A 27,479-nucleotide genomic window follows, 5' to 3' on the forward strand; every position below is an offset into this window, starting at 1 on the left:
GACGAAGCTCTCGCCATGTTCGCGGAGAGGCGTCCTGGCCGAGGCAGCGAGGTGAGTGCGGCGCCAGCCCCGCGTGTCCCCGGCTTGTTGCGTGGAGTGGTCGCCCCGGTCCATGGCCCCGCACCCACCCGCTTGCGGGGATCGCACGCCCGGCGCGTCAGCAGGGATGACTGAGGGCCCGATGAGGCCTGGAGCCGGGAGGGGGACGAGGCGCGGCTCGCAGGTCGCCCGCCGCTCTGTGTTGGCCGCTGCGTGGGGGAAGTTCCGGGCGGGGCTGGGCCGGGCCGAGCGCATAGGCGGTGCGCCTCCTGGGCCTGGAGACGCGCTGTTGCCCGGCGGCTGTGTCCCTGCCGGAGATACTCGCAGGGGACCGGGTGAACCCCGCCTGCGGCCGCGGCTTGTGCCCGCGGTGTGCTGCGCTGCCGTCTGGGGGCCAACCCCAAATAACCGATCCCAGTTTCCTTCCCTGCGTACTTTCTGTATAGTTACACACCTGTGTGTTTGTTACATGCTTACTCTGTGGAATACACGTTCCATTTCCCACTGTTGAAGTGGCAGCTCAGCGTGTAGTTGGGACTGTCAGTAGGTTCAGGAGTGGAGGAGTTTGCAGCTCCTTCTATTCTTCTTTAGTCTGTCAGAGTTCCTTACGTGTTTGTGATGAAGTCAGTGCAGCAACCAGAAGGAGCAGCGAGCCCAATATATATGGCTAAACGTTGGAACTACTGTTCAAGTGTTTTCAAGATTACTGTGTTATTTAGTTACTGAAATTGGCCTTGGCAAGTGAAAAGGACCTCAGTGTTCATACAGCATGCTGTTTAACCCAGAAATACACAAGTGGCTAATGACCTGTTGCGTTTATTGCAATGAATAAAAGCCATGTGATGCTGTAATGGCAGCGAGTACACTGACCTTTATCTCAGTGCTGCTACATATGCATATCCAGTTTAAATTCAGTGGTACTTCAGAACAAATGGAAAATCTGCCATAGTGGATTTACACCATTTAAAAAATGAGAATGCTTTATAATTAAGCATTTTTTCCACACAGACTAATTTCAAATACAAGTGTACACAAAGCCTTTATTATTAATATGTACTCGCAGAGTCAGATGTTATGGCAATGTTAGTCACACACTGTGAGTTTTAGATCACGTTGTTTGAATCTAAACTGAGAGTTTGTATACTAGTGCTTACTGCATATTCTGTTACTCTGTGTAAATGACTTTTACAAGTATTACATGTTAGATGTGGATATTAAAGGAAATGGTTTTCCAGAGAAGCCATGTTTTGCTTAGGGTTCCTTGGTTTTGCTTCTTTCTTTTTGGTGAGCTTTGCTTTTTGTGTTCTGCTGGAAGAGAGCAAACTTTTCTATGAGGGTTGTGCTCACAGGGTAAGTATATTTTTCACTTAGAATATTAATCTCAAAATGCATGTAGCCAAAAAACGTTTTGTTTCTCAGGGCATCGAGTTGTCAGCAGAGGTCAAACCATTTGTTCCAAAATATGCAGCGGTAACTGTGGCATGGTCAGAACCCTCAGCAGCATGTGTCTTTCCTAGGTACTTAACTACAGGCTACACATTTGCTCAGGAACCATCTTTGGATAAGTATGTATATTTTCTGAATGTTATTTCTTGGGGGATTTTAACATTCCAGTTTTGGACATTGATTACTCTCAGAAAGTCAAAGCTCTGATATGTTAATATTGTGACCAAATAGATTCTTGCCCTTGTCCTCAAGATTTAGATTTCTATATTTCTATTCTTCAGGTGTATATCAGTATCTCACCTCTTGTTTCCGAAGGCCCATATTGGACTATTAAAGCTCATGCATGGACTATTAAAGACAGCTTGATTGTAATGATTACTCTGGCCATTTTGTGCTTTCAAAAGAGCTGAATCTTGTTCTTGAGTGAAAGAATGGTTGTGTTATGACAAAGCTGAAACAAACAGAATCAAGTAAGAAGGAAGAGGGACAACAATCCTCCAGGAGTGTTTTTCCTACCATGAATGTATGAGATTACTCCTCAGTCTCCTTTTCACAACCTCCATGTCCCAGGAAAGTAAGACTTAGAACATAAGAGGCTTCTTGAAGTATTTTTCTAATGAGGCCTGAAAAACAGGCATTCATAATAGATTTATAATTGGATTGTTAAGCCCAAAGCAGCCTAGAAGAAAGCCCACATACTGGGATACGAAATAATTGAATACTGTAATAATTTTTTAATGTGATTTTGCTCTCCAGTTGCTTCTCAGGTTAGTAGAACTCTGAACATTGAATTGACTTTGGAATTACTGCAAAATTACTGTTATGTCCTTAAAAAGTTCATTTAGAGCCCTAGAGAACATATTAATTCTAGGCTTTCTTAGTATGTCAGCCATTTTATTTACAGGGATTACTTTAACCCATTTTTATGTGTAATATATGTTTAGCAATGAGATGAGTATGGTCTCACATAAGGTATTTTTTAGCATTAGAAAGATCAGGGACAGAAGTAGTATTCTCATGAGCGTTTTGCCCTGTTGGCGCTGAACTGTAGTTTCTGTTGTGACTCAGATGTATTACTTTTTTTTGTAAACTGATTGTAACAGTTGTTTTGACTACAATCTATCAGAATTGCAGAAGCATCTTGTTCTGGTGGGACATTTTTCACTTTTTTATTACAGACCTGAGGTTGAGATGTTGTCCATTTTGTGCTGAACAACTTTGGATGCAGCTTTCTTTTTCCCTCACTTTTCTTTACTATTAATCTATTTTTATGTCAACGCATAGGTTTTTACTTTTCTTTTCCTTGAATTCTTTCTCCATCCCATTGTGAGGAAGTGAATGAATAGCTGTGTGGTGCTGAGCTGTCTACCAGGTCTCCCTTATCAAATCTGGTTCTCAGTGTACAGTTTCTGCAGAAAGTATAGAGTGAAATTGGAAGGAAACTTTGAAGTTCATAATTGAAGGAAAGGCATGCCACAGACACGTCACAGAAAACATGTTGTGCTTTCATCAGTATTACGGTTAACTGCAGCTCATTTACTGGCTGTAACAATTTTGTATTGTGTTTCACACATGCTTTATGTCCCCGTAAGATGCTCCTACTTTGTTGTTATGACATCTTAAGATGGGTTTCACTGTTCAGTGTCTGTGTTTTTATTAGTCAAATGCATAATGCATCTTATGTAGTTCTACTGTGCTTTTGGTTTGTTTCACAAGAAAAAGCCTAACAAAAATACATGTGAAGAAAGTTAGCAACCTTAAACAGAAATGAGGGCTATAACTCTCAAGTAGACTAGGTTTGCAACTTGAAGCATGTAACATCTGTATTTTTAAGTATTTGCTACAAACTGCATATTTTATCCAAAACAAAATACATTATTTTTTAAAGAACGTATGGCAGTGAGTAAATAGTTGGTTGAAATAACATGAAATACTTTTCATTTGGAACATAGCTTTCTTGTTAAACAAATTCTTCAGCTAAGGAATGATATATTTATGTAGGCAATGACTATATGCTGAAGATTTGCCTGGGGATGACCTCTCAATCTCTTTCTCAATGTCCATCGCATAGTGTTGTGGGAGATCCTGCATTAAATGAATACTCCAGCAGCTCTTGCTCACCTGATGTTGTTTCAAATACAAATCCAGTAGCTGCCTCACAGTATCATTCAAATGGGTCAACATACTGTAATGATTCCAGAATAGTCAGTGAATCTGCAGAACAAAAGTATCCAATCAGACAAGAAAGTAAGAGTCTTTTAAAGGTGAGCGAACACACTTTTAAAAAAATTAAATTCTTACTTTAAAGTAGTCTGAATGCTTTGTTCATTTTTGAAGTGACTAATCACTCTTTGTGTAGAAATAATGAGCGGTGCTTAAAGAGGATGATGGTATTAATGAGGTATTAATGAGGCCAGCTTCAGATTTCAAAAAAGTTGATCACATTCTACAGTTAGTACAGTTTTCAAACAAAACTCTAAATTTTTCAACAAAAAATGTTTTTGGAACATAAGAGGAATTTGTTGTTTTTCCTCATAAAGTAGCACTTGGGTGAAAAAAAACAAAACCATATTATGTTTGTGAACCATGCTTTCCTTCATTTGCTGCTGGAGTTTGGTGCTTTATTTAGAGCACAGTAGCAGCAGCCTCCACAAGCATAAATTATAGAGAATTGACGGCTGTGATCAGTTGTATGGCCATTAAGTGATCGGACCGCATTTATTGTTCAAACATTTCCAAAGCCTGCTGCAGAAAACAATCCAAATGAGAGCAGGAACATATTGGAGCGGAGAGGGAATAAAGGCTGACATTAGAAGTACCCTCAGTCAAAAGTGAAACCGATGTTCAACAAAAATCTTCAGTGATTTTTAGAGGGGAGGCAGTTCTGTGGTCTAAGTAAACCCAGGCTGAGCTGAGTACTGTTTGATGGTCTTTTGGACACTCGAAATTTACCTTTTGGGATCTTTAAGAGAGAACTAGAACTTCGTGGTTTTGCAATAATTTGGTCACATCTCCTGGGGCTTTAATAATACAGCTTTCCAGGCCATGGAGTATCCTCCCACTCCAGAAAATAGTGTTGCTCCTGGATGTACTTAGAATTTAATTCCAAATCCTCTGAACAGATTTAAGCCATGTGTCTAGTTTGATGCAGCATAATTTGCATGGATGCCTGTTGCTTGCCTGCCTCTCTGATTCTTCAGCCCAGTTCTGCCAAAGAGTGTTCCTTGCAAGAATCATGAGGCTTCAGGACTTCTGTATAGTATAGGTGAATATTTACTTTATTGGGAACATGTACATATAGCTTTTCTAATTACACTGTTTGCTGTGTATGTTTGCTGTGTTATTACAACAGTCTTGTTTTGATTGTAACGTAGCTTAGTAAAAAGCTTGGAATGCTTTTAGAATTTTAGCTCTTTTCTAGAAGAAACTCAGTTGCAGAAAATAAGAACTGGACAATTTAAGTCCAGCTGGTTATAAACTATTGATAATGCTGTCAATAATAAGATCTTAAATGTGTAGTTGCATAGAAATATGGAATAATCCCTCTTGAGTGTATGTAATATGTGACACAGCTAGCACATTTAACAAGGAAAATAAAATACAGTAACAGACCTCTAACTGACTATTCTGGTCGTGTTGGTTATATGTGGTTGTGGTAGAGAATTCATTATGTATCTTCAAACTCCAGATATGTAGTTAGTTGACTGTAGTGCATGGAATGCTTGAAGATTTTTACAAAGTTAAAATAAAATTAACTAAATATATGTATTAACAAATACTTGCAGCAGAGGAAAGCAAAGGACGATGAAAAGAAATCAGACAAGAAAAAGCAAGATGGACAGGATTCTTCTGTCAGAATTGTGAAACGGGCTGCGTTACAGACCTCTGCAGGCAGCAAAGATTCCATGAAGCCAGGTACTATTGCTATTATAATGTGTATAACTAATGTGCTATTTGGTTTGAAATACATAGCATATCCATAAAATAGTCTGTACTGTAACTTCCAGTTTGTGATTGTGTTGCTACATCTAGAATAGTTAAAAAACAGAATATTTTTTTACTGTGTGACTTTTTGACAATGGATGATAGCAGTAAATTGTATGGTAGTTGCATGAGCAAAATTGAAACAAAAATATTCCTCAGAAAGTATCTAAATTTACATTTGGTTGTCAATTTGGTATTGTCTAAACACGTTGGTTATAATCACTAGATTTTTTTGTTCTGTTTTTTTTCTTTCATGTCAGGTATTTATAGCAATAATTCTTGTGACTATTGCTGTGACTGTGTCACTGGTGTGCTTTAAGACTTGTACAGAAATGACTGCAAGCAAGTTTTATTTTTTGGACTGTACTTGCTTTATTCAGACAGGTTCAATAAAACTGCAAGCAAGAAGTCAACTCAAGCTCCAAAAATAGAGTCTTTTCCTGCATTTGAAACTACTATTTTGGATTTCCACAAGTTCCAGAGTTTGGGAAGCAGTGAGATATTGAATGTGCATCATAAAAATGGGCCAGCATGTTCAGTGGAAAGTAACATTATGTGCCTTAGTCAACCACAGATGTCTCCTTTGTTGAACACAGAGGTTAGCTATGCTTTCATGTTGTAGAACTCATAAAAACTCTTTTCTTTTCAAAGCTCAAGAAACTATTTTTGCATTCAGCATGTTAATACCTGCTTAAGTAGCTTGCAAGCAGGAAGTTTCATAGCTACAGGTTTTATGCTTTTTCTTGTAGATGGAGGCATTAATGCTTGTGCTCCCTTCTTTTTCTCATTATTACTTCCTTCTCTGTGCTGTTTGGGAAAGCCAAGCTCTGTCACATTTAGTTTGGTACTTCTATGATCTAAACTTCTGGCTTGTATATACAGAGCACATGTGTTCCCTGAGGTTTCTTGACAGCTTGTTTTTCCTCTCACCTTTAAATAATAAGCATGCAGCTATTTAGAGAAAAGTTTTAACTTGTTTAAAAACATATATATGTATGTAATTGTTACTTTGTGCTAAAAGAGGAAAAATTAGAAAGTGAATTCTAGAAGGAGGAAAAATATTGTTAATACGTAAAGATTGCTTAACATTCTTGTAGATTTTCGTATTCCTAATTTTGCAGTTGTTACTAAATGCAGTACTGACAGATTTAGGTGTTTGTCACATGTGCTGAATCAGAGTTTTCAACAGTGGTTAGAGGTAAATAATTTTGAAGGATACAAATAGCATAAGACTTCTGGTACCTTTAAGTGAAAAACTGCTTGTGGTGGCAAAAATGAATTTTGCTATTTCTTTTTTCCATTGCTAGCTTGAACTTAATGGGTGGATGTAGTTTTCAGTGTTAAAACCTTTTCTTGTTCATTCTTAGAGTCGTTGTTTGGATGCTTTTGTAAAATGTAAGTAAGTATCTTGCTTGGACAACAGCAGAGAGGCATTTGCTTATATTTTAAAATACAATTGGGACCAAATGATGTTTCCACTAAGAATAGTAACAAAAAAAAAGTGGGCTACAAAATTCTCTATGCCTTTTATCCATGTGGGTTGAGGATTTTGTTATTTCTTCTTTTTAATGTTTAGCTTTCTTGAGGCAATGCTTTTTATTCATACCTCTGTGATACCTGACCCTCAATTTTACAGGAAGACGATTCTGTGGAAAGCAAAGCCTCATCAAAAACTTTAAAAGAAACAGTAGCAAGCTTAATTCCCTCTTCATTTGATGGTAGAGGTAAGTACTGCTAACATAAATTGTTTCCTCATATTTGAACTGCTTGTATCTCATCAATTTGGAATAATAAAGTATTGTCAAGATCTGCTGAACTCTCAAATATATATGAAATCAAAGAGCAAACTCACTACAAAGTAAGAAAAATAAGTTTGTATCTTTTCTTCCAAATGAGATTATATTCTTGCATATAGATTTTGTTACTAGATCAAAACTGCAGTTGTCCTCTTTCTTTTGTCTCGTTGATGCTGAAGGACTAATGTTTCTGTGGATGCCTCCTGTGCTGTTTATTAGGAGAGGAAATAATACAAATTGATTCCTGGAAGTCTGTTGAAGTGTTTTTTCAACAATAAATCTGAGCAAATATGATCAGTCTTGATAAGCAATTTAAAAAAAAAAATAGCTCTCAGTCTAGAGTCTAGTATGTACTTCTTTGTTCTTCCAAAATTGTGTAAGGATTTTGCATTCTTATTCCAGTAACTGTGAAGTTATCTGATAACGTTTTTTCCACAAGTAGAGTCTTCAGTTTGTACCCGACTGTAGAGCAGACTAAGGTTTTGACAGAGCCTTTATTTGAGAAATAGGTGCTATAGGAAAAGATATCAAAGAGGAATTAACTCACCCCTCCCAGTAACAGCTGGAAAAAGGGGTGAGCTGAGGAATGCAGCCTTCCCCGTTCATGCGGGAAAGGAAGGGGAACCTGTGCAGACTCAGACTGCACAAGCACTCCCGGAAGTGTTGCAGAGAGAGAAAGGGTGACGAGCTCCCCCCTGCTCCAGACACTCACGTGCTTATGTATTGGTTCAGGCTGCGACCCTGGAATCCCGTGACACCCATGAATAAAGTAGCTTCTTTTGATGGGTTAACCTCAGTTGTCAACCAGGCTGCTTTTACCTTCCTTAAGAGGACAGGGGGAAAAAATAAGGTGAAAATACTTGTGAATCAAAGTAAAGACAGAGAGATTACTTACTGCTTACCATCGTGGTAATTAAATAGCTGTCATTTTAGAATTAGTATACACTTTTTTATTCTGTGGCATATCTTATTTCTTTACCATCGTGGGCAAAACAGACCCAATTCAGAGAAGATTTATTTATTGCTAATTAAAGTAGGATGGTCCAAAACACAAAACTAAAAGCACCTTCCTCAACCTCACCATCTTCACAGGCTTAGCCTCTCCCAAATTTTCTACCTTCTCCCCACCTTGAGCAGCACAGTGAGATGTAGAATGGGAGCTGTGGTCTATTGATATCAATTTCAATTTGCCACATCTCCCTTGTTCCACTTTGTACTGGTTTAGTATGAAGTCCCGAGGAAGATGGTCCTTCAGGAGTTGCACCAGTGTGGGTCCTTGCCAGGCTGCAGTTCTTAAATAACTGCTCAAGCATGGGTTCTCTCTATAGGGTAGAGTCCTTCATGGACAGACTGATGTGGTATGTCCCACATGAGCTGCAGCTCCTGCCATTAGTAAGCTGAAGTGTGGGTTCCCCACAGGCTGTAGCTTCCTTTAGGGCATGGCCACCCCATGTCCTGTGGGGTCTTCCGTAGGCAGCAGAGGAATTTTACTACAGGCTGCAGGGAATGTCTACTCCAGCACTTGGAGCACCTCCACCTCTCCTTTTTCTCTGACCTGGTGTCTGCAGGGCTGTTTCTTTCACAGTTTTCTCACCCAGTCTATCACAGTTGCTGCGCAGCATTTTTATTTTTTTTTACCCTTTCTTAAAAACATTACCCTAGCTGGAACTAGCTGTGGAGCAGCCCCTGACTTCTCACAGAGACCATCTGTACAACCCCCCTACTACCAAAACCTTGCCACATAAACCCAATAAACTTCTTTGATCTCTCATTGGCACGTTTTTTGTTTTTTGTTGAAGCTGTGTATTTTTTATGTGTTAGGAATATTTACAGAATGGAATGAGTAATTCTTCCAGAACGCTGATTCCACCAAGTGCTGGTGGGTGAAAGTGCTGTACATTGAGGCACATGAGGAGACTTTTTAGCTTGTTTTTATGTATCTACAAGCTGGAAGGTTTTTAGAATGTAGATGATGTTGATATAACCTTGTATTCAAAAGCTATGTAAGTTACAGTAAAGGAATTTAGTATATAAATGCAATACAAGTTCATAATTTTAAAGAAAAATAGGTTAGAGAATAAGCATGGAATTATGTAGGTTATGTGACAGTATAATTTCAAATTATAGCGTGTGTATTAAATATATGCATATAACACTGGCCAGTAGGTGAAATAGAATATAATGTGTAATTAAGCAACTTAATTTAGTTTTTCCACAGAAAAAAATATAGCTTTGCTCTGCATTTGGGAGTCCTTGATAAATCCTGTGTTGATCCTATGTCTTCTGAATATTTGAGAAATATTTTTTGACATCTTTGGATATCACTTGTTTTTCCACATCAGTATTTCCTGGAACATCTACAGATGGCTTTGCTCAGCCGCGTGTGTCCTGGGCCATGGTACTTTCACAGTCCCCAAAGAAAACTTTTTCATCACCAGCATCTGAATGTCTGCCCAGATACAAAGGGAAGCAGGACAGTCAAGCAAAGGTAATTGAGAACTGTGCTCTTGAAACTAATTTCTGGTACTGTTCAGTGCTGTTTCTTGACGTGAAACAATGCTACTCTTTCTTAGACTCTGTACTACTTCTAATGTAACTTTTAATAAGTAATATAAAGTTACCTTGTCATTATTATTATTTTTCTTCTGTTGTGGCAAAAGAAAAAAGAACAACAATGTATCAAAAAGTCAATGTAATTCCTGTAATGTATGTAATGTATGTAATGTAATGTAATTAATTCCTGCAACACAAACTTCCAAAATAGCTGATTTGAATACACTTCATTTAGGCAGGAGTTTGTTGAAATTTTCAATTTCTAAATCAGGCACAAAGCATGGAAATCTTGTCCTTCCTGGGTGAATATTGCCTAGTGAAATCTTGTATTATATTCTGACAGTTGTCAGTTCACATGAAGAGATCTTGCAGTACCTCTGAATTTCTAAGAAATCTTGGATTTTCGTAGTTGCTTAATATCCTAGCATGGATTGATGCATGCTGACTAGGTGCATTGTGTAAGTGTGATCACTTGCATTTTTGTTGGTAGGTGATAATAAAAGAAATCAATTTCTAATGGTCATACCTCATGATTTTTGTCAACAGGCAGAAATAAAAAATTATGGTAGTGAAACTGAGCTTGATGAAGGGTCAGAAAAGAAGAAGAAAAAGAAGAAAAAGAAAAAGAAGAACAAGTCACCTACTGATGTAGAGGAGCCTTATAATGAATCTACTACAGTGCAGGATCCACCGAGGATTGAGGTACAGCAGTGAGGTTTTTTTAGTGTGATGAGTATGTATTGGAAGACCAGAAGTTTCTGTAAATTTAATATCACATGTTATTAGTAGAGGAAATTGGGTCAGGCCCATTTCAGTTAAAATTCCTGTTAGCAGTTAGAGGTAGGAAACAGTTCTGCCTTTTAATTTATTAAGGCTTAAATGAGTATATGAATTCCTGCAGGAGAGACTGTTAAATCTGGGTATTAACAAGTTCCAAAAAAGGACAGATTTACCAAGTGAAAAATACTCTGTAGTAATGGTTTTGTAAAGCAAAGTGCACAAAGAATGGGAAGTATACTGGATACCATAGGGTGCCAAAATTTTAAAGAATGTGGTACTGGTAATACAGTGGAAGGAAGGGATATCATTCACAGGGTCCTCAACAGACTTGAAAGGTGGGCTCAGGTGAATCTAACGAGGTTCAGCAGAGCAAAGTGCAAGGTTTTGCTCTTGGGCCAAAGGAATCCAAGGCATTTATACAGGCTGGAAAGAGCGATCCTTGTGAGTAGCCTTGCAGAGAAGGACCTGGGGGTCATGATGGATGAAAAATTTAACATGAGCCAGCAGTGTGCTCTTGCAGCTCAAAAAGCAAATGGTATCCTGGGCTCTATGAGAAGAGGGGTGGACAGCAGGAACAGGGAGGTGATTGTGCCGTCTGCTCTGCTCTTGTGAGGCCCCATCTGGAATATTGTGTCCAGGACTGGAGCCCCACGTACAAGAAAGACAGAGTACCTAAAGTGGGCCTATAAACAGGAAGGGAATCAGCTCTTTGAAAGGGTAGATAACAGCAGGACAAGGGGAAATGGTTTTAAGTTCAGGGAGGGAAGATTTAGGTTGGATATCGGGGAAATTCTTTACAGAGAGTGGAGAGGTGCTGGAACAGGCTGCCCAGGAAGGTTCTGGGTGTCCCATCCCTAGAGGTATTCAAGGCCAGGTTGGATGGGGCCCTGGGCAGCCTGGTCTAGTATTAAATGTGGAGGTTGGTGGCTCTGCCCATGGCAGGGGGATTGGAGATTCAGGATCCTTGGGATCCCTTCCAACATAGGCCATTCTGTGATTTTGTGATCTCAGTCTGGAAACAATTCTTATGAAATGTAGATGTCACTGTTTATATTCCTGATTATTTATTCAAATCTTTTTCATATTCATGTAGCTGTAATATACACATTAGTGTTTTGGTGCTTTTGTGAATCAGTTTTAAAAATGCTTTAGGCTCTCCCACCTTACAGAATTGTTGTGTGATCTGTGGTTTAACTATGTTTCATTGTAACAGCAATATTGAGTAAGAGTATGCGAATGTGTTGATTTTTGTGTTTGATTTAGTGTACATTATATTCAGTCTGTGAAAGAATAGCATGAAGAAGCCATTCCTGGCTGACTTTTATTGTGTACATTTTAACTTGGAGTGTGTAATTCATTGTCCTGAAATGGGAATTCATTATTGAATTGTGCATAGAATCAAGATCTAGAGGTTCTGTTCTGCAAGATATCAGGTTTGTGAGTGGCTTAGTATCTAAAGAGAAAGAATGGCAAGAATGGTAGAAGTTAGTAGAAATGTCATGTCTTATTGAAGACATAAATGAAAAAAATAAAATAGAATCATAGAACAGGGCATGTACGTTACATTGAAATCCGTGATTTGGATGCAGCGTATGGGAGGGGAGTTGGGAACAGCTTTCAGAGCCTCCTGGTTTGATGGAAAAGCTCATCAATATGAAAAATGTGTGAGATGCTTATGATGCTCTTGAAACAGAAGAACATGAAAAGTCATAGATAACTTCTGTGGACTTTGAGATTTTAAGAATTGGGATTTTGTATTTGCAGCTGCTCACTTTATCAGTGTATTGGATTGCTAACTAGATTTATAGAAGTCACTAATTTTAAGAACCTGCTAATGAGTGAAAAGTAATGCATTTGCAGAAAAGAAATCCTGTACACAATGATTGGCTCTGAACTAGGTATTTTTGCTGAGGGAAGAAATGAGAAGCTCTTACTGATAAGCAGCTCTGCTCAGAGGCACTGGTCCAATATACAAACAGTGTTAGGAATCATCAGAAAAAATATGAAATATAGTTGAAAACATTACGACAATATACAAATCCAGGGCAGATCTGATCTAAATATAGTGTGGATTCTACTTTCTTATGTGCCAGCTCTCCTTAAAAAAAAACACATATTTGAACTAAGGGAGATACAGGAAAGGCTCCAAAAATGATCAAAGGTAGAAATAGTTCCTGTGGGAGGCAAAAATGAATAAAGTAAGACTTCTCTGTCTGTAAAATAGATGTTTCAGAAGGAATTGGATGATAAAAAGGAAATTTTTGTGTTTGTTCTCATTATTTAGTTTGATGTCCTCTTGTTCCTATAGGTGCCAAGTTAAGAACAAATAGAAGGGGGTATTAAGCCACACTGAGTGCTAGAATTTAACTATTCCCTTTACTACAGGATGTTGCAAATGACTGAAGTGTATGTGAATTCAAGAAGTGATTTGGACAAACTGAAATAACTATTTGCTCTAATGAGGGCTATTTAAATCCAAATATACTACTTCTGATTGCAGAAATCCCTAAGATGGAAGAATGTATTTGTGAAACCCCTTTCTTACAGTCTTCTTTTGACCTACTTACATACAAGCTTCTTTCAAAAATATTTTGTTTAGTTAGAAGTATCTGCTCAGACTGAACATGCCTGTTCATAGGTGTCCTAGCTCAGGCTGTTTAAATTGAATCTTCCAGGCTTCAGAAGAAAAGGTGGTATGCTTATTAGTACTGTAACTACTAGTAGCCTAACAAGGCCTCTTAGAAAGAGAGAGGAGAATGAAATGGATGAAAACCAGGCTGGTGGATCAGAGTCATTCTGATTGAATTAGCAAGCTCTCCTGGACTTAAGGTGGTCAGCATAGAGAGAGCTCCAGCCTGTTAGTGTCTTAATTAATCTAGAATGTGGATAACATATTCTCTGCTAATAAAATACACTTATAACTCAGCCAACATAACCCCTTCATTGATTTATCTGTTTATTCCCCTACTGGTAGTCAAGATTTATTACCCTTTTACCTGTTGTTTTGATTTTCAACACTAACATGTTTAAGGTAGAGTTGCAGAGCTGGAGACTGTACTGGAAAAAGAGGAGAGTTGTTTGCAAGGCAGTTAAATGATCTGAAAAACACTGCTTTAGGAGACATTTACTTCTGATTATTTGTATCAGCTGATAGCAATAACAAGCTACCATTAGAAGCCTTTCTTTCTAGGTTCGTCCTTTTAGCCTTGAATTAGTTACTACTGTTTAGGTGACTTAACTACTGTAGAATTGATTATAGTTGGTGGTCCAGCACTCAGCTTTTGAATTTTGTACATAGAAGCAAACTGTGATGAGTGATAAGCAGAAAGAAAATCATTTGAATGTTGGAAAAATCAGTTTTAGTAATATGAACATAATAGTTGTTACAAATGTAATGTCCTGTTTCTTGTTTAGGATGCTGAGGAGTTTCCTGATCTGGCAGCTGCTTCTGATCAGAGAAACAGATTAGGATCTCAGAAAACATCATTTACTTCTGCTGGCAGAAAGCAATCTGAAGTAAGTAATCTTATGAACGTAACCTGAATGTTAAGAAAATAAGCAAGAAAAGACCACTTGTAGTCTGAACCAAAGAGTTCAGACTCTTTGGTGTGTGAACTGCTGTAATAGAATCATGTAATGGCTTGGGTTTTAAGGGACCTTTAAGACCGCTTAATTCCAAGCCCTCTTCCAAGCCACCCACTGGATCAGGTTGCCCAGGATGCCACCACACTGGCCTTGAAAACCTCCAGAGATAAGGCATCCACAGCTTCATTGGGCAGATTGCTCCAGCAACTCACCACCATGTGAGTGTTATTCCTAACACCTAATCCCAATCTACTCTCTTAGTTTAATACTGTTCCCTATGTTTGATCACTATATACCCTTGTAAAAAGTCTCTGTCTTAATTGTAAGTTTCCATTAAATTCTGGAAAGCCATAGTGAGGTCTCCCCAGAGCCTTCTCTTCTCCAGTCTGAACACATGCAGGTCCCTCAGCCTGTCTTCACAGTAGAGATGCCTCAGTCCTCTGAGCAACTTTGTACCCACTCCAAGAGCTCCACATCTTTCTTATGGTGGGATCCCAGACCTGGATGCAGTACTTCAGGTGTGACCTCAGGAGAGCAGAGCAGAGGGAGACAGTCACCTCCCTTTCCCTGCTGGCTACCCCTCTTTTGATGCAGCCCAGGATATAGTTGACCCTTCTGGGTGAAACTGCACACTGCTGGTTTGCACCAAAATTTTCCTCAACCAGTACTCCCAGGTCTTTCTCCAAAGTGCTTCTCTCAAGGAGTTTTTGCAGCCTGTATTGATACCTGGAATTGCCCTGCCCCAAGTGCAACATCTTGGATCTCGTTAGGTTCACGAGGGCCCACTTCTCAAGCTTGTGCTGGTCCTTCTTTATGCCATCTTGTATGAACTGTACCACTCAGCTTGGTGTTGTCAGCAAACTTCCTGAGGGTGCACTCAGTTCCACTATCTGTGTCACTGATAAAGATGTAGAATAGCAGAGAGGCCCCTGGGGGACACGACTCATGACTGGTCTCTAGCTCTATGTACACGGCTGTACATAGAGCTGTTGAGCACAACCCTCTGGTTGAGAACATCCAAGCAATTCCTTACTCACGGAATCCATTCTTCAGATCCAGCTGTCTCATATCGAAGGCCTTGCAGTTGTCCCGATTATCATAGAATCATAGAATGGCTTGGGTTGAAAAGGGACCACAATGATCGTCTAGTTTCAATCCCCTGCTATCAGCAAGGTCACCAACCACCAGACCAGGCTGCCCAGAGCCACGTCCAGCCTGGTCTTGAATGCCTCCAGGGATGGGGCATCCACAACCTCCTTGGGCAACCTGTTCCAGTGTGTCACCACCCTCTGTGAGAAAAACTTCCTCCTAATATCTAACCTAAACTCCACTGTCTCAGTTTAAAACCATTCCTCCTTGTCCTATCGCTATGCACCCTTGTAAACAGTCTTTCCCCTTCCTGTTTGTACACTCCCTTCAAGTATTGGAAGGCCACAATGGGGTGTCCCCACAGCTGTAGATGATATCAGTTGCTTTTCTTTTGTCCACTAATGCCGTCACTCAATCATTGAAAGCCACCAGATTGATCAGTAATGATCTTTCTGAGTAATCACCTTGTCATGGAGTTGTCTCTAGATCTGTCTGTGTCCACGACAGGGAGACAGCAGGCCCACTGGCCCAAAAAAGGGAAGTGGGGGGGAAGGCAACAAAGAGGGAAAGGAGTAAATAAAAGAAAACCAGTGGCAACGATCTGAGGAAGAAAGCTAATTTGCTAACTCTAAGGAGAAATACAAGTTGATTGGGATTGAAGCTAATAAACCAAACAAATGAGTGTCCAAAACTGAAGACCTTATGTAATGCTGAAGGTGAGACAGCTAGGGAGCACGCACAGCAGAGATGAGCAGTAAAAAGAAAAAGGGCAGTCTTGTGACTTGCAAACAGTTTTATCTTTCCCTCTAAATGGAAAATGGAAATGGAACAGTGAAAGTCTTCTGGGAGTTGTAGTTGTCCTTCTCCTCTGAGAACCAGGTTCCCAGAAATACCGACTATCCACAGAACTGGAGCATTAACTCTTTAACTCCCAGTGCGCTACCTGATGTTATGATGTGGAATACCGATGACAAAAATCATAAAACATGACACACCTCCTTTTCTCACCTATGCCTTAACATTATTTCCAGGGATTACCTGACTTTTAATTGGGACATAGGTGCTCATGCTGTAATTGTAAGACAAGTTAAAGTGAGGTGAGGTAAATTCTGTTAATACAGGTTATTGTCCTACAGGTAATGTTGTAGTTTATTTTTGCATTTATAAAAGGACAGAGAAATTATAGTAAGGCTCTTATTCTGTAGCTTTTCCATTTGTGCATGCAATTAAATTTCATGGGCATATTTGCTGTCGAACTCTACAGAAGTTAAGAACCCGGGTCTGGCTTTGATTTAAAGTCCAGGCTGATTTTTTTTTTTCATTAATGAAATGAAGTAAGGATTCATTTTGAAATTCATTGCATTTGAGAATGAATCTCAAACATAAATTACAGCGATGCTCATAATAAATAATGAAGGGAAATGTCAGGTTTCTGTTTCTTTGAAACTAGTTTTGCTGCTGGAAATTTTTGTCCTTAGTTTTATTTCACTGTGAGTACTAACAGTATTTAATAAAAAAAAAAACTGAACACAGTTGCTTGGTTTCTTGGAGGCAGTAAATTTCACTGAGGGTCAAAGCAAAACACAGTATGATTGCTGAAACCACATTTGCTGTGAAGGAAATGCTTTGCAGACTTGTGGCTTACATGAAAGAAAACTTCAAGGTTTTGTAAGCTTCAGTGGGATATCGCCTCTCAAAGCATACACAGACTGTAGAGATATTACCATAAAGTCGCTTATATTCCTCTATAACAAATATTTGAAAAGAAAAATGCCTTTCTTTTTATAATTCCAAATCAGAAAATGAGGAAATAACAAGTCTTTTGTAATAGTGTGGCAGCACATAATGAAGTAAATGACAGCATCCTCTTGTTTCAAAACATTCAATAGTAATTATTGCTAACTCCCTATTTGTGTTGCAGTTTTTAGTGAGAAATGCTGGCTTTTCACTAGTGCGTGTAAGTTTCGCTGTCCGGAGCTTTTCTTTCCCATTTTACTTGGTCATGACGTAAATCTGATCCTCGCTGATTGTCTTACATTGAGAACTTCTGGCAGAAGTGGTTCAGCCAGATTAAGACATAGAGATCTGCTTAGCTGGGGCAAAGAGATAAACACAAAAGTGAGGTCAGTCAGTGGGTTCTGACGTAGCTCTGATGCAGGTAAAGTTGTGGTCTCAGAAAGAGGAGATTGTAGTATTTAGTTGTATTATAACAGAGGATATGTTAAACTTCCAGAATATGTACAGTGTCAGTGAGTTATTTCCTTAACATGTTCTGGAGTTACAATTTATTATTTCCTAGTCTTTACTGAACTACATATTTGTAATCATTTTGCATTTTGAATCATTACATGTAGTGCAGATATGGGACACCACTTTAAGCTTCTCTTCAAAGCAGACAGAGAGACTACTGCTTATGAGGAAATACTACTTAGGGGAAAAGTTGGTGACTTTTCCTTTATCAACCAAAAGACGTTGAAGATAATGATATATGTATATTGCAATCACATGCTTTATAGGAATCACACTTTTTTCACAGTACTTTCATAAAAACTTTAAATTCTGACTAACCTTTTTTCTTTTTCAAAGATAGGTGGTAGTTTGGCCAAAGTGGGATACTGACACAAGGCACCCGCTTTAATAAAGACTCAATTTTATATGCTTTATTCTAGTAGCTATTGAAAAGCAAAAATATATTATTTGAACTGTTTTTGACTTTTTCTCATTCACATTAAAGGTAATGTGTGTCTGAAGATCAAAATAATTCAGTAAATTCAAGGTAAAAATGAGAAGAATTGTGAGTGAAGGAGCTAAGAATATATTTCTGCATTCTGAAATGAAAAGCATTCCTAATCTGTATTGTATTTGTTCAGGAAACATCCAAGAGCAGTGGTAAGAAGAGTCAAATTCCTGTGCAGTTGGATTTAGGTGGCATGTTGGCAGTCTTGGAGCAGAAACAGCAAACAGAGAAGTCCAAACAATATTCTAAACCTGTGGTGTTTTCAGGTATTGGTTATAATTAAATTTACTTTCTTTGTCTTTCATCTTCAGTTACAAGTATTTGAACTTCTAAATGCCTCCTGATTCTGATATGCAGTGATTTGTGAAGCAGGAGCACAGTTCAAACATGCCAGAGTCACATTATGCTTTCTGCAGATCTTTGTTTTAAAAATAAAATAAAATCTGAAGTGTTTGGAGGAAGACTTGGGGAAAGAAAAATCTTTAGAGCATGAGTTGTGAAAGAATACCTGGTGTAACCATTAGAAGTTTTAAAAATTGAGTTTTGAGGAAAATAGTGATGTTTTTAAAGGTTTTTGCTTTGTCTTAGAATCTAAGTGTGTTGCTGTTGTGATTTTAACTCACAAGAAAGTTCTTTGTGATAACAAATGCTGTCTTAAATTCCATTGATGCTAGAAGGTCTCAGCTGTAACAAAAGCAAAAAAAATACTCCTTTGCAAATACAGGGGTTATATGGGAATCAGTCAGCCCAAGTCAAGGGATGAGTTCTGTTGTTCCTGATAATTGTGAAGTAATTGCCATTTAAAAAATGCTACATTTTGGCATTTTGGTTATAGAATTCATCAAACTTTGTTGATGTGTATACAGGAAACAAATAGTTCTGTGTATTTTCTGTTGAAGGTGTAAATTTGGTCTTGATTGTGTTAATGCCTCATGTTTTTCAAAAAGAAATATGATGTTTGCTAGAGTTAATGATGATAAAATTTCTCACCTTATTTTGGTAATATGGAAAAAGAGCTAATCAGAGGAGCATTAATCTCATAATGTTTAATATGATTTCTGTGAGTTTTTTAAAAAAGCTAAAAGTACCAAGCCTCATTGAGACTTCGCTGAAAGATTTGTAAGAGTTTTTTTATTCTGCTCTTGATTTTTTTCCTATCATTTGAGCCAGCCAATGCTGCAGAGATGCTAGCAACCAGTTTTGATTGTATATATTTATATAATGCAGGGACTGTAAAGTAGGTAATAAGGCATAAGTTTATGGATCACAAGACTTACTTTCTAATGTTCCAAATGTCTGAATCTGCTGCAGAAGATAAATTAATGTGTCATGTTGATATCTTGGAAGTATAAGGCAGATGTTACCTCACCTTTGTATTTTGTTTTATTATTACTCAGTGCTGTTAAATCAGCATACACCAGAATGGAACTTTATTTTGTAATATGACATTGTGCTGAGCTCTGTAGCCAGAGAAGAAGCACAGAGAGCAAGAAAGGCAAGGAATACAGCTGTGGAGGGAGTTTAGTATTTCATTCTGCTTGCTACTTCATTTAGAGAGTAGTATATAGATGGAAAAACATAGTAAAGTAGTAACCATTTGAATTTAAAAGTTCAATTTTGGAAATGCACCTGTTATTCAAAATGACAAACTGTTGAAGCCATCATGTTCAGTGATAATAAATGAAGAAATGAAGTACACAGTGAATGAAGTATTTGGTGCCTGCAGGATTTATACTTATATAGTGCTACAAATCCAGCTTTAATTCTTGTCTTTGCCTGTGTTTCCTTACTGCATTCTTGGCAGTGTTCTCAATTTGCCTTTGTTACACGGAACCCCAAAAAGAAAAGTTGCAATGTACAGTTTTATGAAGTAAGCTGCTTATGTTAGTTATAGTATATGTGACATTGGAGGTTTAGTGTGTAAGTACTTTGGATGGCTTAAGGCAAATTGCCAGAAACTTTGTGTAGTTTTTAGTGGAATGATGTTTTCTCAGGTGCAGAGATGTCAAACAGATTCCACTGTTATTTATGTCATCCTGTTCGTTTACTTGGTAATGTAACCTAGTTTATATTACAGATCCTGGAAGTTTGACAGAGTGCTGTCACGCTGTCACCATCATACAGCAATTTTTAGTGATCTAAGCTGCAAGTGGAGTCTTGTTGTTAGGTTGCGTTTTGACAGGTTCAGGTTCAGTCACTTAATCATTTAAAGCTCCTCTGCCCTGAGCCCTCAGAATAATGCAGGTATAGTAGGCATCCAAGGCCATCCTTGTTGAGCAAAAGAGACTTAGCAGTATTTTTACTTTGCTTATTACTTATTTGCAAATGAACTTCAACCAACATTAATTAGGAATGGTTGAATGGTTGGATTGACTGCTCCAGATTACTTACAGCAATTAAATCTAAAAACTTTAATCCTAGAACTCAGTATTCATATTAACACAATACAAAATGCGAGCATGGAGAAAGAAATGCCATTACAGTGAAACCTGGAGATTCCTGAAGGTTTATTGAGTTAGAATGGTTTAGTACTGAAGGTAGCATGGAGTGCAGTGATTTGCCAAATTCTGATTTTGAGATACAGTTTGTGATTCCAATAGCATAATGGTAGTAGAGGAAATGTCATTAACTTTCTGGAAGTAAAGAAGAATCTTTATTGAAGAGTACTGTTTCATGACACAGGGTTGCCTGTACGCATTTTTAGTAGCAACACAACACAAATGTAGTATGTACAATGACTGCAACAGGGCTAGTATATTCTTGCATTGGATTTTGGCTTAGCTATTTTGTTACAGGTGTCTGACACAGACTTCTTTTTTATCTCAGTTGCTGGTGCCATACCATTGCTTTCTAAAGAATCTGCTACAGCCACAAAAAATCATCGGTTAAACCAAGAAAAGATGCCTCATAATCCCTTGGATTCCAGCGCTCCTTTGGTGAAGAAAGGAAAGCAGAGAGAAGTCCCAAAAGCAAAGAGACCAACGCCTCTTAAAAAGGTGCTGATATTTTTACATTAAATAGTATGTTACAGGCTAATGTGAATTTAGTATTACTCATAGTTAAATCTCGTAGTACAGAGATCTACATCTCAGCTTCCACTTGCCTAAATTCAGTTCTAGCTTTCCTTGGTTTAAGAAGAAAAAGGGAAGGAGAAGTCTTGCCAAATGATGTATACAAATCCACATCAAAATGACTCAATAGCTGAAGAACTGCCTGTACAAAAGTGCGTGCAAATGATTGTTGCAGAAGGATATCCAAATAAACTTTGTTTGGTTTGGAAAGGATATGCTTATTTGCAGGACTGAGGAGAATGGAACAAGCAGTTATTAATTAATGTGTCTGTACTCTTCCAAGCTGGAACTTCTGCTGACTCCAAAAGCTAGCGTTAGATCAGCCAGGGGGTTTTTCTTTTTCTCTTTGCCCATTCATATTTTTCATTGTCACACCTTCTATACTAAGTATTTTGATACTACTGATTTCATATCTAGCATTTTCCTTTCCTCATGTAGCACTCCATCACTAGTTTTTGCTTTGATCAGTAGTTATTCTGTTCTGCTTAGTTGAGTTTGAGAATGATACTGTATAAAATGATAACAAACTCTTGGGGGATGACAGTAATTACTTTATGTCTTTGGCTGCTCTGTCTTCATTTATTTTCCAAACTAGGTCTGAGAAGACAGAGATCTACTCTGTCTCTGTAATGTTTGTGTTTTGAGTATGGTAGGACACTTATTTTTATTCTTCATTCTTCCTTTCAAACACAAAAGGGTAAGTTTATTTGGGCAATTAGCCTTCATTACAAACTTTGAGCATATAAGCTGAGCTAGTAGCCGTGTGTACATTAAGTGCTTCTTAGCCAGCTAGAAAGGTAGAAAATGAGTTTTGAAAAGCATTTTGTTCTTTCACCTGCAGCAGCATATTTGAATCAAGCAGGTCTTACCTTCCTTCTTCTGTGTACCGTGCAGATGGTTATCTATTTATTGTTTTTTCCTTCATCCTGCAAGTTCAGAAACAGCAGTGCAATACAGACTGACTTAGACTTTCTGACAGCAGAGCAAGTTGGCAAGGGTAGATTCGTAGTTAAGTGAACTACACTGCATGTGATACAACATGGGCAGGGCAAAGGGAGGCAGACAGCGTTTGTTGCTGAGCTGTATAGCTACAAATTGACAGTCTACAGAAGAAAGGTAAAGAGGAGGGCATTTCACTTGCTTAACTTTCTCTTTGTCAGCTAGACAGATCATTAGAAAGGCTTTTCTCCACCCAAACACTGGTAGTCCAGGAAAAAGAATTCTTTGCATATAGATTTAATATTTTTCCTACTCTGTAATGGTGCTTTGAGGAACTACAGCATTTTTATGTAAATTAAAAAATTACGTGTAAACTTTGAATGGTAGTACCAGTTTTATTTTTGAGTGGTCTGTACGTAAGCACTTGATAAGAGAAACTGTTTTGTGATACTGACTTTTAATTTATTTTTGTTTTTTAGATTATTTTGAAAGAACGAGAACTGCGAAAACAGCAACACCTGTTAGAACAGACAGCAGTACCAAAGGATGGAGGTAATTCCTGTGTGTCTGCAGAAAATGCTACTGAAGATGAAGCACTTCCACAGGATAGTCAAGCAGGTATTTTTCAAGACAGTGCTTTAATACAGTACATAGGTTGAGATCTGTGAGTGAGCACACTTGGTACTTTAAAAAATAGTACGAAGTACTGCCAAACAAAAACTGTGTCTTTGGAATTTTCAGTGTTCAGCATGGGCTTATCTAGAGTAAAGTATGCCTAAATTGCTACTCTCTGTAACTAAGTAAGAGGTATTCAGATTATTGCTTCGCACTTAAATGCTTAATGGATTTATATGGCATCATGAGACTGTCTTTCTGGCAATCAGTTTTAAAAAGAGGTACGAGAGAAAAAGAAAGCTAAACGACTTGTTTTCCTGTTACTACAGACTGCTGTGGTACTGAAACAACTTCAGGAGACAGAAAATTTACAAATCAGTCTCTTCACAGCACCTTTGTTTGTCTTTTTATTGAAATATCTTTATTTGCATGATAGTTGTTCCTGTAATGCAAGTTGTAGAAGGGCTTCTGGGGAGCACAGAGATCAAAGAATCTACAGAAAGCTCTATGACTTCAAAGCAGTCAACATCTAATCTTCCAAAAATCCATAGTAGAAGATTTAGAGAGTAAGTATGGATTGTACTGATGTTTGTTTTTTCTGCAATTCCACAAATATAGCATTTTTTAACAACGTATATTAAATGTGTTCTGTGCAGCACTATTTGGATTAATGATTCCACATTTTTTTTCCAGTTTTTCTGTAAGCTGGCACACAAATGAAGAAATGATATCCAGAGAAACATGTCTGTACATTGTTGTAATATTCACTTCAGAATACATGGTCCTTGCAGGGAAAAAAAAAAAAAAAGATGAGAAATTTATGAGAGGCTAAGGAATGAAAAGGAGCTGCTGTTTAGTATGAGTGTTGTATTAATAGAGTACCAGTTTAATACTCAACAACTTATTTCCAGTGTATAGTTTGGTTTTCTGCTACCAGCCAAATGGTAAACATGTGAAGTATGTGACTAGTGAGATGACGTTTTCATGTTGTGGCAAGGCAAGAAGACTTGCTATTTATTTTGTGCAGACACTTCAGTTTTGTTTAAATAGATACGTGTATGCTTTGTTAGAAAAAAAGAAATAATCCTCACTATGTGTGAAAAGGTCAGAAATCCAGTGTAGTAATTATGACTGGTTTTAACAACTGTGAACAAATAGTTTAACTTCTGATTTTCCCTTAAGGGTACCACTGTCCCATTGTCCTTCTTTATAATTGTTGTTATTGTAAACATTAATCTTGATACCACTGTCATTTTATCTCTTGCCATGTATTAATTTAAGTTATTTGCTTGAAAAATTACTTAATTGATGTTTATGCGACAGTGTTTTACTGACTGCCCTGTTTGAATTTGCACAGGGGGCTGGTCTGTCCGCTAGGAAGTGTAGAACATTCAGCTAAAAATACTTGGTATCTTTAGATTAGATTTTCTGAGTTTTTCAGTATTCTAGTTGACTTTGAGATTTAGTGAAAAAACTGGGAACAGTAAATAAAAAAAAACTCTTTGAAGTTAAGTAAAAGTTTGTACGTCTTCAAGAGCCAGGATAGATCCTGCGTTTTCTTCTTGTAATGGTATGTGAATTTACCACTTGGCATCTTCTTCTGGGTGTATAATTGAGATATCTCTAGTTTCTTTCCTTGATATCCTTCCTCAGTGAATGATTGTGTAAAAGATGGAGAAAAATTAATATGGAACCCTCATCTTTCCCAGGGAATACCAGAAGGATGGAGTACATCTGTTATCATCTTCTCCTTATGAAAACTAGAAGGTTGTGGTTTGATAGCTGTGATATGTGAAACAGGATGAAAGGCAAACAATGTGAATCTGGGAAGAGAAATGTATTTCAGATTTCCACCTTCATCATGAGTAGCAATATATTTAAAGAAGACTTTAAATATACTGTTTGTTGTACTGTCTGCTTTAGATGTCAGAAAAAATGCTTCAATGGAAAAAAATACAAAAACATACTCATACAAACATATATATGGGTTTAGTATGTTTATTTATATACACTGCATTATGTTTTAGTGTAGTTTGTTAATTGTGGAATTTAACAGTTTTCTAAATTTTTTCTCTAAGTTCTTAGTTACTGAAAAAAAATCCAAAGTAATTTTTTTTTTGCTTTTATGTCACAAGTATGTGTGGACTGGGGGTAGAAAAAAGGCAAAGACGTATTTGTAATTTCAGAGTTGTTAATGTTTAATTTGTTCTTTCTTCCAGTTACTGCAGCCAAGTACTTAGTAAAGAAGTTGACAGTTGTGTGACAGATCTCTTAAAAGAACTGGTTCGGTTCCAAGATCGTTTGTATCAGAAAGACCCAGTAAAGGCGAAGATAAAACGCAGGCTTGTTATGGGCCTTAGAGAAGTTTTGAAACATCTGAGGCTGAAAAAACTGAAGTGTGTCATCATCTCTCCTAACTGCGAGAAGATTCAGTCAAAGGGTAAATAAGATACAAAAAGAACAAAAAAACAAAAAAAACTTGTGTTATTTTTTTTGTTAATTTTGTTGTCTGCTCCAGGTGGATTGGATGAGACTCTTCACAACATTATCGACTGTGCCTGTGAGCAGAATATACCATTTGTTTTTGCTCTTAATCGCAAGGCCCTGGGTCGCTGTGTGAACAAAGCAGTGCCTGTGAGTGTAGTGGGAATTTTTAGCTATGATGGAGCTCAGGTGAGTTGAAAAATAAACTTCAGGCTTTTGTTTTGCTTTACTTAGTTTTTACCTTTAGGGGAAAAAAATAATTCTATTTTTGAGGTTTTATTTTGCTTTTGCACACTATACTCTTAATCCCAAATTAGAGATTTCTATGTGAAGTTAATTATGAATGTATGACCACTCAGTACTTTTTTTTTTAAAAAAAGTGATTTTGCTGTCTCTTCCCAACATCATTTCCACTTAGATCTCTTATCAAAATGCCTTTTTCCAAAGATGTTATGTTTCTGTTAATGCTTGTTTTGTTTTTCATACTTCGATAACAAGTTAGCTGGTGCAGAGCTGCAGCATTTAATCAAACAGTGGATGCTTTTAAACAATCTTCTTGCAGGTGGGGGAAAAGCTAAGGTCAAAAGTGAAGTCAAGAGTATGGAGCCAGGTTCTTTTTGTGGTGCACAGTGACAGAACAAGGGGCAGTGGGCACAAACTAGAACACAGGAAGTTTCATATGAACATGAGGAAGAACTTCTCTACTGTAAGGGTGACAGAGCGCTGGAACAGGCTGTCCAGAGTTGTTACACAGCCTCCTTCTCTGGAGATATCAAGACCTACATAGAAGGTTTCCTGCGCAGCCTACTATCGAGAACCTGCTTTAACAGTGGGTTGAACTAGATGATCTCCAGAGGTCTTTTCCAGCTCCTACAGTTCTGTGAATCTTTGAATATGGAGGGCAGTTTTAAACATTGCCTTGTTCTGATTAGCTGAATACATGTGTGAATGAATCACCAAGATAGATTTGCCATGAAAATGGATGTAATGTGGACAGCAGTTTTTTAAGCTTGTGTGGACAAGCTTCGCTCGTTGTTTCTGAAAAAAATTCCATTTATGATTTTGCAGTAAAATATCCATACTGTCTTACTAAAAAGACAGTTTATGTTTGAACTTTCTATATAAATATCCATATGTTTTGAATAAGGGATGTCCATTACAGATTTCCATAAAGATTTTAAAATTTTGTGTGATAAAAGTTTATACTAATATTTCCATAGGATCATTTTCATAGAATGGTACAACTGACAACAGAGGCCAGGAAGGCCTACAGAGATATGGTAGCAGCTTTAGAGGAAGAAGCTGAAGGAAGACAAACAGAAACTGAACTCAGCATCATAACCACTGAATTTGAAAAAAGTTGCTTATCAGAAACTGGTAAAACTTCTCCCAAGAACAATGATGAGGATATACCAAATTACAGTGAGTATTTATTGACTTATTTTTGATTCAAGTTTTCAGTCTGCTTTACCGTTTTCACTGAAACTAATGGCACCTGGCATGTTAACGGTTAGTAATGAGGAACTGTGCTTTTCTGTGGTCTTTTTTTTTCACCCAGTTCTGTGAACCTGAGGTCTGGCTGAGAAAGACAAAATTGCTTTGATGTTAGGTGAAATGCACTGCTTTGTCCAAGGAGGCTTTTACAGAATGGCTTTTACCCTTACTGTGTACATTTATTAGAAAATTGTGTGTTTCTTTCCTAAACTGCATGCTTTGTAGTTATAGTAGACTCAAGTTTTGTAAAGCTTTTCCTTTTCTGCTAATGCATTCAGCTGATGATATTTATCACAAAACTCTAGGCAACCCTAAAATTTGACTGCTTTAGCCCTCTTCATAGTTAAGTGTCACCTGAGCAGATGGCTGAACCAAGGACCTAAGGGCATTCTTTCATGCCTGAAGTCTTCTTTCATGGGGTCATCTGATGCTGAGTAGCGTATATGCCAATGTGCCAAATTATCTTCACATTTGCTTTGAGGATAAGGAATTTGAGAGTCAGTGGCTTTTCATTTGAAGTTTTTTCTACAGAGTTTTGCACTAACTTGGAATTTTTTCATTTTCTTTTTGTTTGTTTGTTTGTTTTGTTTTAACGTCCTCAAGTTAAAATCTGGAAGAAAAACCTTGAAGAAGAATATAACCCCTATGCACTGGAACTGGAAAAGAGTGCAACTGCTGACATGGTGGTTCTGAATTCAGAAGAGCATCACTAAATGCAGATCATATTCTGCTAGGCTTTCAAGTTTTATTTTGTAATAGATCTACAAATATTTTATCTGAAATTAAATATCCAGGTAGGAGAGTGGCAAAAAAAAAAAAAAAAAGTTTAAGTCAGATAAGTAAGCTGTTCTGAATCTCCTTACAGAA

At 37.7% G+C, this 27,479-nt stretch overlaps 1 protein-coding gene across 1 annotated transcript; it reads left to right on the forward strand.

The window, feature by feature from the left end:
• On the forward strand, positions 1 to 27,325 carry SECISBP2 (SECIS binding protein 2; the record flags this gene model as incomplete). Its single annotated transcript, XM_079548250.1, is given in 21 exon segments — positions 1 to 51; positions 1,459 to 1,604; positions 3,487 to 3,490; positions 3,494 to 3,529; positions 3,531 to 3,749; positions 5,271 to 5,400; positions 5,850 to 6,067; positions 7,046 to 7,051; positions 7,055 to 7,087; positions 7,091 to 7,193; positions 9,608 to 9,753; positions 10,365 to 10,520; positions 14,013 to 14,114; positions 18,143 to 18,275; positions 20,836 to 21,005; positions 22,499 to 22,637; positions 23,071 to 23,200; positions 24,854 to 25,074; positions 25,153 to 25,307; positions 26,339 to 26,540; positions 27,216 to 27,325. Coding segments are annotated over 21 exon segments (2,595 nt in total). The 5' UTR covers positions 1 to 15.
• Between the last annotated feature and the right edge of the window lie 154 nt (positions 27,326 to 27,479).

The sequence above is a fragment of the Tetrao urogallus genome, assembly GCF_951394365.1.
Source record: "Tetrao urogallus genome assembly, chromosome: Z".
NCBI lineage: Eukaryota > Metazoa > Chordata > Aves > Galliformes > Phasianidae > Tetrao > Tetrao urogallus.